At 40.5% G+C, this 16,064-nt stretch overlaps 1 protein-coding gene across 2 annotated transcripts in view; it reads left to right on the top strand.

Annotated features, from left to right (window-relative positions):
* kpnb1 (karyopherin (importin) beta 1) overlaps window positions 1-12,492 on the top strand; it is a 42,923-nt gene extending 30,431 nt beyond the window's left edge. For both annotated transcript variants that reach the window (XM_085966182.1, XM_085966183.1), the window contains 8 exons: window positions 412-556; window positions 4,279-4,361; window positions 6,073-6,180; window positions 6,456-6,599; window positions 7,003-7,108; window positions 7,200-7,314; window positions 7,662-7,823; window positions 10,530-12,492. In XM_085966182.1, coding sequence (XP_085822308.1) covers window positions 412-556; window positions 4,279-4,361; window positions 6,073-6,180; window positions 6,456-6,599; window positions 7,003-7,108; window positions 7,200-7,314; window positions 7,662-7,823; window position 10,530 — 864 coding nt within the window. In that variant the 3' untranslated portion in view covers window positions 10,531-12,492. The remainder of the gene's footprint in view (window positions 1-411; window positions 557-4,278; window positions 4,362-6,072; window positions 6,181-6,455; window positions 6,600-7,002; window positions 7,109-7,199; window positions 7,315-7,661; window positions 7,824-10,529) is intronic.
* Window positions 12,493-16,064: the final 3,572 nt, after the last annotated feature.

Raw genomic sequence — 16,064 nt, 5'->3', positions numbered from 1 at the left:
TGTGCTTTGCTGGGCTCCCCGTGGCTGTTGTCATTAGATAACATGTTTTTCATCAATATTCTATCTTGGCCTCTGCAGGGTGGCCTTCAACATGACCGTTTTGAATTAGCTTATTGGAGCAGGTGAAATGCAAATAAAACAAGTAGCTTTAAGGTAGAATATTATCGGTATCCAAGGGAATTGCAAGGCAGTTATTTGACCTGTTAAATTAGTACTTTGAATTAACTTGGGTTTGTGTGTAATACATTGTTTTCTTAAATTTGTTGCTTAGGTTATGTCTGGTGATGACAAGTTCATGCACCACGCAGAAACATGATGGTGATTATGAATGAATCTGAAGGCTTTTTTTTTCCCAAAGTGAATACATTTATTTCCTTTTTTAATAAACGTTACTTTTCTGTTTGGTTTTAGAATGTCCTGCGCAAGGTCCAGCACCAGGACGCACTGCAGATTTCAGATGTGGTGATGGCATCGCTGCTAAGGATGTTCCAGAGCACTGCTGGCTCTGGAGGTGTGCAGGAAGATGCCCTCATGGCTGTCAGCACTCTCGTTGAAGGTGTGTCTCGTCGTTTAAAGGAGTGAAGTGGAAAAATTGCATTAATTTTAAGATAATCGGTGCTTTCAGCTCCTCTATTTAGTGTCGGTATTGCTTTTTTTCATTGACTTATACAGCTAACTTCCCTGCTTACTTGGATTGTTGGTGTTGATTTTTGAGTGTTAAATACCAGTTACTCTTGGTAGTTCTGTCTTTCCATCTGTGTGGGTAATGAGTCAGATTTAAGTGTTTTTTTTGTTCCAATCTAGGCATTGGTACTTGAAATTAAAAGGAACCCAGAATCAATTTATTTGCCAACTCAAATGCTACTCTTCTCTTAGAGTTGAATTTGAGTTCTACTCAAATCATTCAGCCAGCAGCCAAATTATGTACAGTTGTACAGCAAACGCTCAAAGATCAAACAATTTATTACAGTAGGCCATGAATTCCGAAGTCTTCTATAGGCATATAAATAATAAACAAGTAGTAAGAAGAGGGGTGGGACCGATTAGGGACCAAAAAGGAGACCTACGCATGGAGGCAGAGGGCATGGCTGAGGTACTAAATGAGTACTTTGCATCTGTCTTCACCAAGGAAGATGATGCTGCCAAAGTCATAGTGAAAGAAGAGGTAGTGGAGATACTGTATGAGATACAAATTGATAGAGGAGGTACTAGAAAGGCTGTCTGAACTTAAAGTTGATAAGTCACCAGGACTGGATGGGATGCATCCTAGGCTGCTGAGAGAGGTTAAAGAGGGAATCGCAGCGGTACTGACCATAATCTTCCAATCCTCGTTAGATACGGGGATGGTGCCAGGACTGGAGAATTGCAAATGTTACACCCTTATTCAAAAACGGGTGTAAGGATAAACCCAACAACTACAGGCCAGTCAGTTTAACCTCGGTAGTGGGGAAGCTTTTAGAAAGGATAACCAGGGACAAAGTTAACAGTCACTTAGACAAGTGTGGATTAATTAAGGAAAGCCAGCACAGATTTGTTAAAAGCAAATTGTGTTTAACTAACTTGATTGAGTTTTTTGATGAGGTAACAGAGGGTTGATGAGGGCAATGCAATTGACATGGTGTTTATGGATTTCCAAAAGGCGTTTGATAAAGTACCACAATAGGCTTGCCAGCAAAGTTGAAGCACGTGGAATAAAAGGGACAGTGGCAGCATGGATACGAAATTGGCTAAGTGACAGGAAATAGAGTAGCGATGAACTGTTTTTCGGACTGGAGGAAGGTATACAGTGGTGTTCCCCAGGGGACAGTGCTAGGACCACTGCTTTTCTTGATATATATTAATGACTTGGGAGTTAGCAGATGACAAAACTTGTAAATATAGTGAACAGTGAGGAGGATAGTGATAGACTTCAAGAAGACAGATAGGCTGGTGAAATGGGCGGACATGTGGCAGATGAAATTTAACGCAGAAGTGCGAAGTGATACATTTTGGTAGGAAGAACAAGGAGAGGCAATATAAACTAAAGGGTACAATCCTAAAGTGGGTGCATGAACAGAGAGACCTGGGGGTATGTGTGCACAATTTGTTGAAGGTGGCAGGGCAGGTTGCGAAAGTGGTTAAAAAAGCATACGGGGTCCTGGGCTTCATAAATAGAGGCATGAAATACAAAAGCAAGAAAGTTATGATTTAACTTTATATAACACTGGTTCGGTTCAACTGGAGTATTGTGTCCAATTCTGGGCGGCAGACTTTAGGAAGGATGTGAAGGGCTTAGAGGGTGCAGAAAAGATTTACGAGAATGATTCCAGGGATGAGGGACTTCAGTTACGTAGATAGACTAGAGAAGCTGGGGTTGTTTTCCTTAGAGCAGAGAAGGTTGCGAGGAGATTTGATAGAGGTGCTCAATCATGAGGGGTCTAGACAGAGTAGAGAGAAACTGTTCCCATTTGCAGAAGGGCAGAGAACCTGAGGACACAGATTTAAGGTGATTTGCAAAAGAACCAAAGGTGCCATGAGGGGAAAACTTTTTTACGCAGTGAGTGGTTAGGATCTGGAATGCACTGCCTGAGGGTGGTGGAGGCAGATTCAATTGTGGCTTTCAGAAGGGAATTGGATTCATACCTGAAGGAAAAATAAATTGCAGGGTTACGGGGAAAGGGCTGGGGAGTGGGATTAGCTGAAGTGCTCTTGCAGAGAGCCAGCATGGGCTCGATGGGCCAAATGGCCTCCTCCCTGCTGTGCTGTAACCATTCTGATTCTAATGCTGGTGACTGGCTTTGGCAACTTGAACCTAACACATGACACTGACTTTTTTTCTTTTTTCCTCCCCTGCCCAGCAGCTTATTTACTCAACAGGGCCATCAAGGGAACTGTAAATCCTTTCTATATATTTTCCCTCCTTGTGTCAGAGTAGATTACGACTATGCCTAGTTCCTCTGCTGAGATGTGAAGAGCCTTTTAGGCGGCCTTTTATTTTCCTTGCCGTAAGTGCCTAACTATTGCTTAGCACCACTAAGATACCTGTGGGCAGTGAAATTGTAGTAGATTGCTGTTGGGTTGTATTTGTAATTAACTTGCATTTATATAGTGCATTAGTACATACTCATTGCACTCCAGTAATTACTTTTTGAAATGTAGGCCAGTGTAGCTGTTAATTTGGAACAGCAAAGTTTGATAAGGCAAACAAGATGAATGACTAGTTCATCTGTTTTTGAGTGGAATGTTGAATGAGGGAGAAATGTTCGCTAGGACACTTGTTTTTTCTTGGAATCATGTCCTAGAATCATTTTACGTTTACCGTAACTTAGTGTAGCATCTGAAAGATAGCACCTCCAACAATCAGTCGCCCCTGGGTACTGCACTAATTATGTGCTGAAGTGAATGTTGAAGCCATGACCACTTAACTTGAGAGTTAAGTATTGTCAACTGAACCGAGGTGACCCATGTCTGGAAAGACTGTAGCTGCCCATGCTTACCCCTCTTGTATTTGATTACAGAATTAGTTTGAACGCTTCATTTGTGTAGGTAATGCAAAATGTTGGAAGATGGGTGTTTTTGTTTATCACTTCTATCCAAGTTAAAAGTTTGAGACTGGTGTATTTAGTGTTATCTTTCAATGTAATAGTGGAAGAAGTATGAATGTGTGTGGTGAGCTGACCAGAGTCTGACTTTGGGGACGCTGTGATGAGAGGAGGAACCAGGACGTGAAACAGCAGTGATAATAAATGGGATTTAGACAGGAGCACCTCAATGGGGCAGATTCAATTCAGTTTCATTTTTTATCTTGGTGTTTGAAATGGATAGATTTTAGTGTTATAGTCACAGAAGTTGAACCTTTGATGTGCAATAACCTTGGATAATTGGAACATTTGCACCAAAATGGAACAACATTGAGTTATTTTTATATCCTAGAATTGAAAATAGGTCCAAAAATTTGTATTTTGCTTATGAATGTTAAATGATGTATGCATTGAAAGCTGAATATCGTTTACTACTTGGCTAATTTGCATCCATGGGAAGACAGCTGAAATACTCTTATCTTTTTATTGACTGGCCAACTGATCTTATTTTTAAGCAAGAATTTTTCTGTGGGTATTACAAACTGCAGAATCTGCTACTAATTCAATTTAGTAAAGTATCTACTGAAATGTAGAAAAATGCCAAATTAGAATGTAACTGCTAAACCTGCAGATTAAATTTTGATGGCAACTATTCTCCCGATTCCACATCATTTTCAAGCTTTAGTAAGTTATGCATCTAAACACTTTTTTTCTATAGTACTAGGTTCAGAATTTTTGAAGTACATGGATGCCTTCAAACCGTACCTAGGGATTGGACTGAAGAATTATGCAGAGTATCAGGTAAGAATCTGATGGCTCTTTTGTGGGGGAGGGGGTGAAGAGGTGATGGAGTATTTGCTAGGTGATGAAATTTTCTATCTAATCCCTGGTGCAGACACTTGCAGGTGAGGTATAGTTTAGATGTTTTTTCTGTCTCTTTTTTTAAAATCTCTTTCTCTCTTTCCCCCCCCCCCCCCCCAAAAAAAAAATGGCCAGTTGTCTTTACTTGGTCCTATTGTAAATTTGATTTTTTTTTTAAAAACTTATATTTATGTAGCGTCTTTTACATCCTTGGGACGCTTAGCAGCCAGTGAATTACTCTTGAAGTCTAGTTACAATTTTTTAGGCAAATAAGGTTGCCATTAGTGCTCGCCCTCGTCTTTTGGCAGATTTCAGTCCCATGTACCAATGCTTCCTCTGCCCCACTCCCAGCTGCTGGCAGAGGCAAAAAAAAAGAAAGACCTGGAGCCAACTCAGAAGTCCTCTTTAAAAATTCCTCTCTGATGCTTCATGAATGATCAGGCAAGCCCCAGCAAGGTTCCGCGCAGTAAATGAGATAAACGACCAGTTAATCTTTTTTGGCAGTGTTGGTTGAGGGCTGAATGTTGGCCACAAAATTGGAAAAACTTCCTGCTTTACTCTAAGTTGTGTCATGGATCTTGTCCGCCTGCACAAGCAGAGGGCACCTCTGACAATGTTGCATTTCCTGCCTGTCAGTTCAGTAGCTTATTATGGAGCTCAACCTAGCCTGCAAAATTTAAAGTGGTGTTATGCAAATTGAGCAGGCACCCACTTGACTCTGATGGGGATAGAGGTTTCCAGTGTTACAATTACAATAATTAGCCGTGCTTTTCCTAAAGGTGGTGATTATAAGTAAGCTGATAATTCTCTATAGTTAAAGTATTGGCTAAGTTTGACTGCAAGTAATCTTGTGATGATGAAACATGTTTGCAGGTGATTTCCTGTATTTGTAAAGGATTTAAGACTATAGTGTTTTTTTTTAGTATGATTACGTTTCTGTGAAGCACCATTGTATGTTTTACTACGTTGAAGGCTCTATATAAATGCAGATTGTTGTTTTGGTTCATATACTGAGCACAGTATCTCCTGGTTATGGCTAACTTGGAACTTGGTTTAACTAACCAGAGACCCTAGTACTTTGGTCTCTAGTACTTTGTAGTACTTTAAGAACAGTTTCAGTAACACCCCCAACCAAGTTGAGAATGTAGGCTTCAGATTGCTCTGCAAGACCAGCATGTCGGAAGCCTGCATCTCTTGTGGGACCAAAACAGCTCAAGTCCCCAGTAATAGCTGCCAACTTAACTTTTGTTTGGGTGAAAGTGTGAAATTGGTGGTTTTTTTGAACTACGGTTATATAATTGCCATGCATTTAATTTTGCAGGCTTCAACTGCACATGAATTGTGTAGGATGGGAATGAGGGAGCTGCTTGTCGATAGGGATTAATGTCACCTGACGCTATTTGGAATCCGAACACTTGGTATTGGTTCTAAAATAGTTGCAGGGAAAGCTGGCAGGGGTGAAATTCCATGCCTACAGAATCACAGTAGTGCCGTCACTGACTAAAGCGCAGTGAAGTGTAGATTAACTTCAGTTGTGCAAGTGTAAAGGATACTTGCTGGGATTAACTATAATTATGGAATAGAACCTGGCTTGCCAAAGTTGACAGCTTTGTGTTTTGAAACTCTCTGATGGTAATGTTTGTTGTTGAAGGTTTGTCTTGCGGCAGTAGGCCTAGTTGGTGACCTGTGCAGGGCCCTGCAATCTAATATGCTGCCTTTCTGTGACGAAATGATGCAACTCTTGCTGGAGAATCTGGGGGTGAGTTTGTGTACACAATATCAAGCTGAATTTTGTTTTAAATCTTCCAGAATGCTTCCTGTCTGCATTTACATTATTTCAGCTTAATGCTAAAGTTTCAACATCTGTAAAAGTAGTAATCCATACAGTCTGCTTTGTAAAGGAAGTATTTCCTGAATGACACTAATGCAGCATAGTTTTTAAATGCAGGGTTCGGGGTATTTTTTAATGTTTTGCAATGTTAATAGAATTTTGAAGTAATTTGAACTTAACTGGACAAAATGTTTTTTTTTCAGAATGAAAATGTCCACCGATCTGTCAAGCCACAGATTCTATCTGTGTTTGGGGATATTGCCCTTGCTATTGCAGGAGAATTTAAGAAGTATCTAGATATTGTCCTGGATACCCTTCAGCAGGCTTCACAGGCTCAAGTAGACAAAGTAAGTACAGCATAAACATCTAACACCCCTCTACTTCAAATTTAGATTTTTGTCTTTTGGTGAAAAAAATGCTGTTTCATCTCGCAAGCCAATTAGTTGGTATCTTTCGCTAAACTAATTTGGAACTTTCCCATCATTTTAAATATAGATTGTAATTTAGTGAATTTATATCCTAAATAAATCTTGTTTATAAAACCATAGTTTTTCATCTGTTAAATGAAATAAGTAACTTTAAGCAAGATTTTTAATAAAAATCTCATAGCTAGTTCCTTGCATACAGTCTATTTTGTTCCATGATTTATTAAAATCTTGTCATACATTTACCTTGTACCTAAACTGCTGCTGCTTCATGGCATGGGTATACATTCTAGGCAGCTGTGCTAAGATTCAAATTTATTTTTAGACAGATTATGATATGGTGGATTACCTGAACGAACTAAGAGAAGGTTGTCTGGAGGCATATACTGGCATTATTCAGGGTCTGAAGGGTGACCAAGAAAATGTACATCGTAAGTTTAATTGTATGGAATGATTAAATCTGTAATCTGTTAAATTCAAAAGCTGTTAGATTTAACAAACTTGCAAAATTTCTTTCTGCAGCTGATGTGATGTTGGTGCAACCAAGAGTCGAATTCATTCTCTCCTTTATCGATCACATTGCACGAGATGAAGATCACACAGATGGAGTCGTAGCCTGTGCTGCTGGACTGATAGGGTAAGCATGCTTGGGATAAGAAGCAAAATGGCTGATCCAGTTACAACTACTTACTAGAAACTGTTCATGTTTACAACTTTTGTTCTTTCACAGCACGTTTTCCAGGTAAGTAACTGCATGGCCCCATTCACACATTCTTTCTGAACTTGTATTCTGAATGTCAGATGACTTTTCATTTGTAGTCTCTGCCTGTTGCAACGCTTTGCATATCAACTTGCAGTTTTCTGAAGAGATTCTAAAAGTGCATGTTTGGAGGGGGGGAAATAGCTTCATCTTTAAGTAGAAATCAATTTATTTTCTGTAACTTCAAGGATTTTTGCATTCATTTTTTTTACATGCTTTTTCAGAGATTTGTGTACAGCATTTGGGAAGGATGTACTGAAATTAGTTGAAGCCAGGCCTATGATACATGAACTTTTGACTGAAGGAAGACGATCAAAAACGAACAAAACTAAAACTTTGGCTACATGGGCTACTAAAGAGCTTCGAAAACTGAAAAATCAAGCTTGGTAAGACACCTTTTGTGTAGTTATGGTTATTAAGTTGGCTACCTGCAGTTGCTTTGTTCCTGTTTTTACGGTGGAATACCTCTAACCTGCTATTGAAATACATGTGACTTTCAGTGGGACAATTTGTATAGCGATATTCACTGCACCATTTCTGTTCAGTTCTTTCTGTCTCTAGTACCAGTCTTATAATCTACTGCAAATTGGGATCAATGGTGAAATATGGTGTACACCTTTTGCCCTTAAGCAGGAGTGACTTGAGCACAAATCTGCTTTTTAGACAGAAGAAACACTACTAAGTAGCTTCCAATTTTCCAGTTCTGAAACACACTCCTGTGTGGCAGCATCAAGAGTTTGGATTTTGTGTGTCCTGGCATTCCCAAAAAGGATGGATGAGCACGAGGTCTTGGAGCTCATTCGGCACAGAATGTTGGTGGCATTTCAAAGCTGCTGCACTAAGTTTAAAACTAACAAAATGGTTGAATTCACTGGAGTGCTGAGAATTTGGTGCTGTTCATTTTTAATCTGCATACTAGCCACTCTGCTCTGCCTCTTGCTCATTGCTGGATGAGGGCTTGCCTGATATAGTGGGCTGTCTTGAGAGTTATATAGCTCCCACTTAAGCTGCAAGTTCAGTGCACTGTTCAAAAGGAAAATCAAATTAATCCTGTGAAGAATGACACGCTGAGCTTTTAACACCAGTATGAAATAAAGCAGAGTGCAGGCACAGAGTCTCTGCAGCACTGTGATCCTAATTGTAACTTGATGTGGTATTCCCATAAATGACCTTCAGGAGGGATTCCTAGCTACAAAATCTTTGGAGCATGTTTTTAGTTTTTATTTTCCCTTAGCTATGTCCTGTTCCTTTTTCAGACAGCGACCAAGTGGCCCGCAGGCCTCTGCAGTCCCATCATTGAGCTAGTCGCTTAATGTGCGTCTGTCCATAGATGCCTTTTAATTTTGGGTGGGAAGTGATTGACCTCCATTCACTACCTGATAGCAAATTGCTGTTTTTGAGGAATTGACTACATATCTTGCACTCTATTTGAACCTTATTTGAAGAAATTTCTATGCTGCTAAGTAAACTAAAACAAAATGCATTATTTTAAATTTTTTATATAATTTACTTCAAAAATGGGTAATTTTTAAAATGCTATAATGAAGCTTTTCTAGTACTTTTTAAAAATATTGTAAAACTACAAGGGCCATGGTCTGTAGTACATGATGCCACCATGGTTAAGAATGAACAAGATAATAAACCAGTGATGCCTTTTTCCAACTTCAAGAACTCAAACTTCTGAGTTTTAGAAGTTGGAATCAGGAAAGACACAAGTCAAGAGCTTCCTGTTATGAGAAATTGAGAGAATGAGTTAGAACAGAAGACTGCATTGAGACTTGATATCATCTTCCTTACATCGTCATTGTATTAAAAAGTGAGCTAGCATACTTGTAACTCGGAGCAAGAACAAAGTTCAGAGGAGCACTGATGATGGCAATAAAATAATGGCAGAGGTTGTGATGAAAGAGCGAAGGAAATGAGCTCAGACTAGCTATTTTTGAATACTCTCCTCAGATGCAGCCTCCCCAGATACAGGAGCAGTCTTAGACAGACTTGAACTTTGTAGAAAGTTTAAATTATTGAAGAGGAAGGCAAGCTCTTGGAGGCAGATTTATCAATGGCGGTGGTGTGGCGGTTTCATGAGGTCAGGAGATGAAGGACAGAAGGTGGCATTATGCAACATTTAGTTGGTAAAGCTGTGGGATGGGCTAGTCTTGAGGAAATTAAAGTTTTGAAGAATTGAAAGTAAATTTTCAGTAGCTCATTGAGGAAATGAATATCAAAATATAATTCAGCTGTTGGGCTGCAAGGGCTAGAGGTTACGTTCTGAAGGCATGAAGGAAGTTGATTGGAATCAGCAAAAGAGTTGATGGCATTGGATGATTGGAGCAGGTCGCTGAGCACTGTCGAGCCTGAGTTCATGCAAGGAGTCGGAGGTTAAGTCACCCAAAGTAGGGAACAATTTTGAGGAAAAACCCACACCACCATAATCATGCTACCAGTATTTGGGGATGTCCAGGACGATGACGGTTGATTCACTAAAGTTTTTTTGGTGCCGATTTTTTGAGGGGTATAACCTGGGTCACAAAATCACAAATGGAACAGCTGTGCAAAAAAACTACTGTTGATGATGGATTGTGCTAACACTTGTATCGGTGATCAGTTCAGAGTTGATAGCTTCCATAACTTTAGAAAGTAATGCTGTAAGGGTTCTGGTTTGAAGGGTTAGAAAGATCAACTTTGATATGGGATGAATACAAGCAAATACTGAATAGGTAGACTGGAAGTAGGATAGATTGAAGATACTGCAGTAGGGCAGGGGGGAGTTCAGAGGATCTGACATCCCTGTCGGGGATTAAACCGAACGTTGGCCAGAGCTGAACAACAGAAAAAGGTTGTTTCCTAAAGGTCTTCCTTCTCTAGAAGAGCCAGCAACTGTGCTATCAGGATGGAAGAGAGGTAGAAAGGATTCACTGAGTTTTTGGCACTGTATTGTTAAGCAGCAGTTCTATATAGGTTTTTTAAAAAATACAGGTGATCAAACTGTTTCAAATATGCATTGATTTGAGCTCGATGGCACGGCAAAACTATAGCACCCTGAGTTTTGACAGCTGTATTGGAGAATTTTCAACCGCGGTCTTTTGTTACAGATTTCTGACAGCATTGGGATAAGGAGGACACCTGAGACCCCACTGGAATTCTCAAATCTTTGGAACAGAAGTGAGGAGTGTGCAAGGATGTTGAATGTTTGAGAATGTGAGAATGAGTGAGTGAGGTTTGCATCACACCACCTGATCCAGCAGTATCTTGGACAGAACGCCGAAACAAAAAAAGGCCAACATAACCTGCAACAAGAACGAGAAGAAATCCCCTTCTGTCAAACAGCGGGAGTGTTTTAAGAAAATAAATTCTAAAGGATTATGAACATTGCTGCTGGGAGGAAAATTGGATCCTCAGCCTGGCTGATGTAATCGTACTACGTGGAAATTCGTGCATGAATAATGAGGTTGAGGTTCTTGGTCAGGGATGAGTGTGTGTGAGTGAGAAGGCATACACTTTCTCTACTTCAGATTCATTACAATTTACTTAAATGGTTAGCATTTGCATTAAAGAGTTGAATCTACTGAAGCAGCACAAAAGAATTGAATGAGAGTTGCTCTTATTGGGAAACACTGATGAATGCTCAGAGCTTCCTTGTGCGAAGCTTTCAGTTAGTCTTCAGCCTAGTTTAAGGAGATGGTATCCCCTTTTTAAATAGCTTGCATTGGCTGTATTTTAAACCGTTGAATCAGATCCACGCAACATGCCATTTAACCTATTCCAACTATTTTTGAAAATATCCATATAGTTTCTCTAAAATGCAACAAATTTTGTATAGACCTTTAATAAAAGGTGGCCTATTTTTAGCAGTGTTACTGCCATTTGCTTTGAAAAATAACGATGCGTTGTGTTTTACAAGAAGGCTGGGATAGATAAATAAATGGTGTGTTTAGGTGTTTTTTTTCCATACCTCTAAATTCAGCGCATGTAGGCTAACAAAGGGATCGTGGTCAAGCAAACGTGGTGGCCGGTGACATACATGATCGGGAATGACCTTAACATAGCTCTACATGGTCAAGATGGCAACTATATCTCCACTGTTGTATCTTGCTACCATTGTCACACCACCATCTTTGCCTACCAGGTATTTTTGAATCGGTGGCCAGTTGGCTGAGGGCTTGTCGCTTTTTCTTCACATCATGAAGGATACTATCTCTTTAAAAGAATTAAAAAAAAGCCTTTCTTCCCCTGTAAAGAGAAATAAAACTGTGAAAAGTGTAAATGATGCAGAGGGATTTGAAAAGGTTAAAGAAATCAAAATGGAAATGCATCATGCCCTAATCTGCCGGATAGCACTTTGGAACCCCTTTCCCCTCCACAATTTGTACTGTAGCAGCTGAAACAACGTAGAGTGCCAAAGATTTATTAATTGTATTCAGGTCATGCTTTGGATTTCTAAAGAGTTTGGAGGAAAAAAAAATCAAATTTCATATTGAAAGTAGGCATGTAGGATGCCATTCAAACTGCTTGGTGATCTATCTGCTTTTATTTGATTAGGAAAATAAAAAGAAAAATTGTGGTATTGATGTCTCGCTGCACTTGGTATCAGACGTTAACTAAACCGGAGACACTTGTAAAACGAAAGTGGCATTTTTTTCCAACCAAGTCTGAATTTAAAAAGTGTCAAAACATTCCCCAGCACAACTTGTACTTAGTCTTACATTATGTGATCGCTGAAATAACTATACTTCCACACAATGATGTAATACAACTGTATACAGGGTATTGGATATGTGCCTTAGTGTCAGAAGGTGAATGCAGTTTGGTGCATTTGTTCATACCACTTCAGTGCAGGCTGAGAGGAGAGGCACCATGTATTTACACTGGCAAAAGGGTGTTTTATCCAGTTAATAATTGCATACTGGGAAAGGTCTGGGCCTTTTCATGCCTTTATTTTGTACTTTGGAGATCGTACTGATGGGGAATTCTGATCATTCCTCAGTGCTACCTGTTGCTGTCCTGTGGGCTTTCAGCTGTAGAAAACAGGATAATAAAGTACACTGAGAATAGTAAGTGTTGTTTCTGTGTCTTTTTTTAAGAAAGAAAAAGACTTGCATTTATATAGCATCTTTCACAACCACCGGATGTCCCAAAGCACTTTACAGCCAATGAAGTACTTTTTGAAGTGAGGTCACTGTTGTAATGTAGGAAAGGCGGCAGCCAATTTGCGCAGAGCAAGCTCCCACAAACAACAATGTGGTGACCAAATAATGTTTTAATGATGTTGCTTGAGGGGTAAATATTGGCCAGGACACTGGGGAGAACTTGTCTGTTCCTCTTCGGAATAGTGCCATGGGATCTTTTATATCCACTTGAGGGGGCAGACAGGGCCTCGGTTTAATGTCTCATCTGTAAGACGGCATCTCAGACAGTGCAGCGCTTCCTCGGAGTGTCAGCCTAGATATTTGATGGTGCTAGCCACGGCTGACACTGACTCCTATTTCAAATTGTTTCTCTTGAATCATAATTGGTTCCTGCTGCGAGAATAGTGAACAAGACTTTTTATACCTTTTTTTTAAAGCATCATGTAAATGAGTTGAGTATTGGATTTATGGACCCCTCCCCTTGATACTGAGCAGCCCACTAGGAAAGCAGGGTGCTTTTGAAACACTGGCTTTTTACTTAATGAGGTGTTAATCTGTTAAACAGAATTAGTCCAGCAGTGATGGGTTTGATTGGTCGTCATACAAAATTACATAAGTTATCAAATGGAAGTACTGCAACCCACACGTGTACCTTCCTGAAATTAACACTTGCTTCATCTGTGAAGTGCTGACTTGGTTCAAAATGGTTGGGGAAGCAAAGAATAAGGAAAAGGGAGCCTGAGAACAGGCAGTGGTGAAATTTCCATAACTTAAACCAGGCAGTTCTGTACAGGTACTGTTGATGTTGACAACAGTTGACAGAAATTGCTCTAAGGGGTGTAGTGCAATTTCTCACTGGGTTTGAGTGGGATGGGGAGAGCAAAATCAGTCCACATCTGAGCTGAAGCGCCTACTTGCCCTGTAATGATGGATGTGGCATTGGACATGTAGAACTTCAAGACAGCTGGTATCATGGAAGTTGTCACTTAAAACACATGCCTGTTGTATAGTTGAGGAAAGAAAGACTTGCATTTATATAGCGCCTTTCACAACCACTAGATGTCCTAAAGCACTTTACAGCCAATGAAGTACTTTTTGAAGTGTAGTCACTTGTAATATCGTAAACGCAGCAGCCAAATTGGGCACAGCAAATTCGAGACTTGGACAGCTACTGGAAGTTGCTGCCTTGGGCCCAGGTATATCTCTTCAGGATCTGAGGTTCCAGAGAAATAAACAGCTGCTGTGGAAGTTCTTATCTCTGCATAGTGTAACCTTGGCTGAAAGATCAGGTGGATGACTTCCTTCAAAACTCCTGCTAGTGCTGCTGGACAATGTGAGGAAGACTGACTCCTTTTGTCTTTAAACCCTCTATCCCAACTGCGATTATGGAATTAGACACAAACCCATGTCCTGCTCAGCGTAGAGAAGAGTGGGGCATCATGTATAATAACCATTGCAATACTTTTTTTCAAGAAAACTTGCAGTTGTGTAATGCTTCATTACTTCTCTGGGCAGTCCAACGTGCTTCACAACCACTGAATTACTTTGGAAGTGCTGTCACTTGCATAGACAAATCATGCAACTTTTGTGCACACAAAGGTCCAGCAAACAACTTGCATTTATGTAATGCCTTTGATAGAAAAATGTCCCATGGTGCTTCACAGGCATAATCAGAGAGAATGAAGTCTGAGCAAAAGGAGGAGACCAAAGGAAGTGTGACCAAAAGCTTTGTAGTGGTTCCTTGGGTAGTGCATGGAATTCTAAAGTGTAGGACCACTAATGATGGGTAGAATGCAGGCGGGGTCTCATTTCTCTTGAAAAGAGAAGGCCGAGGGGTGACCGAATAGAGGTCTTTAAAATTATGAAAGGGTTTGAATGAGAGTAGACGTACAGAAGGTGTGGAACTCACTGCCACGGAGCGGTTGAGGTAAATAGTATGCATTAAAGGGGAGGCTAGATAGGCACATGAGGGAGAGGGGAATAGAGGGTTATGTTGACAGATGAGGAAAGACAGGAGGAGGCTCAAGTGGAGCATAAACGCCGGCAGCATTGACTGGTTGGGCTGAATGGCTAGTTTCTGTGCTGTACATTCGACGTAAGAGGCCAGAGTTGGAGGTATGCAGAATTTTGGAGGTGGTTGGGTTGAAGGAGGTTATAGAGATAGGATGGGGTGATGTCATAAAGGATTTAAATTGGAAGTGGGGACTGGGAGCCCAATGTAGGTCAGCAAGGATGGGTGAGTGGGACTTAGTGCGGGATCGGATAGGGGCAGCAGAGACTTGGATGGACAATGAGATGTGCTCTTTGAGAAAGGATTGTTGGCCGGGAAGCCAAACTGTTCAAACAGGCAGACCAGACCTGTTTAATATCTCCTCCAAAGGACAGCATCTTTGATAGCAGTACTGCCTTAATCAACCCAGGTTCTGTACGGGAGTGGTGTTTCAATCCACAACCTTCTGATTCAGACAGTGCTACCAGCTGAGCCCATTTAACAGAAAGAAGTGCAAAGGTATGTTTTTAACTTTGTTTTAGATGGAAAGTTGATTGGTGTAATTTTTAACAATTCGAATAGCGATGTAGTCATCACTCCCCTCTTCAAAAAGCAATTCTCAACCACGCTGTCCTTGAAAATGACCACCTCCAACCTCCCTTTCCTCCCAAGTCCTTGAACGTGCTGTCGCTTCCAAAATCCATGCCCATCATTCTTACAATTGTACAAATTCTCTGTTTGAATCTCTCCAATCAGGTTTCTGCTTTGACACAGCCCTGAAACAACTAACCAAAGTCACAAAAGACATCCTCTGACTCTACAGCCCGTTGACTGCACCATCCTCCTCCAATGCCTTTCCTCCATTGTCTAACCGAGTGGGACTGCTCTCGTTTGGCTCCATTCTTACCTATTCAGTCGTAGCTAAGAATCTCCTGCAATGACCTCTTCCCGCCCCCCATCGATCAGAAGGTCAGCTTCCACATGTACACTAAGGACACCCAGCCCCACCGCCTGTTGTCAATTTAGCCATCCTACAGAGGACAGACAGCGATTTTATATTTGCAGGTTTGGTTAGTGCAATTAAAATTAACTGAAGAGCTGGTGTGAGAACATTTTATCTCGCTCCATGCACTTTAATAAAAGAACTATCCACTCTTTATCGAGCCCCATGAACTTTAAAACTATTTCATTCAAATTAAACAAATCACTGCTTGTGGGTTGCAACTGGTCAGCAAGATTTGGGTCACAGGAATATTCACAAATTTTGATGAAGAGGAGACTTCCCCTGGCGAATATTTATCCCTCAACCAACATTATCTGGCCATTATCACATTGCTGTTTGCAAATTGGTTGCCGCGTTTTCTACATATTAAAAACTAAAATACTTCATTGGCTGTAAAGTGCTTTAGGACGTCCTAACTGAGATGAGAAGCGCTATATAGATGCATGTCTCTGTTTCCTTTAGTCGTTTTTTGTCTGTTTGCTGGAGGTCGCAGCACCTTTAAGAGCCC

The sequence above is a fragment of the Somniosus microcephalus genome, chromosome 24, assembly GCF_052327205.1.
Source record: "Somniosus microcephalus isolate GS21.2 chromosome 24, FLI_Smic_1.0, whole genome shotgun sequence".
NCBI lineage: Eukaryota > Metazoa > Chordata > Chondrichthyes > Squaliformes > Somniosidae > Somniosus > Somniosus microcephalus.
The sequence above is the reverse complement of the archived record's forward strand: the minus strand, read 5'-3'. Positions and strand labels throughout refer to the sequence as shown.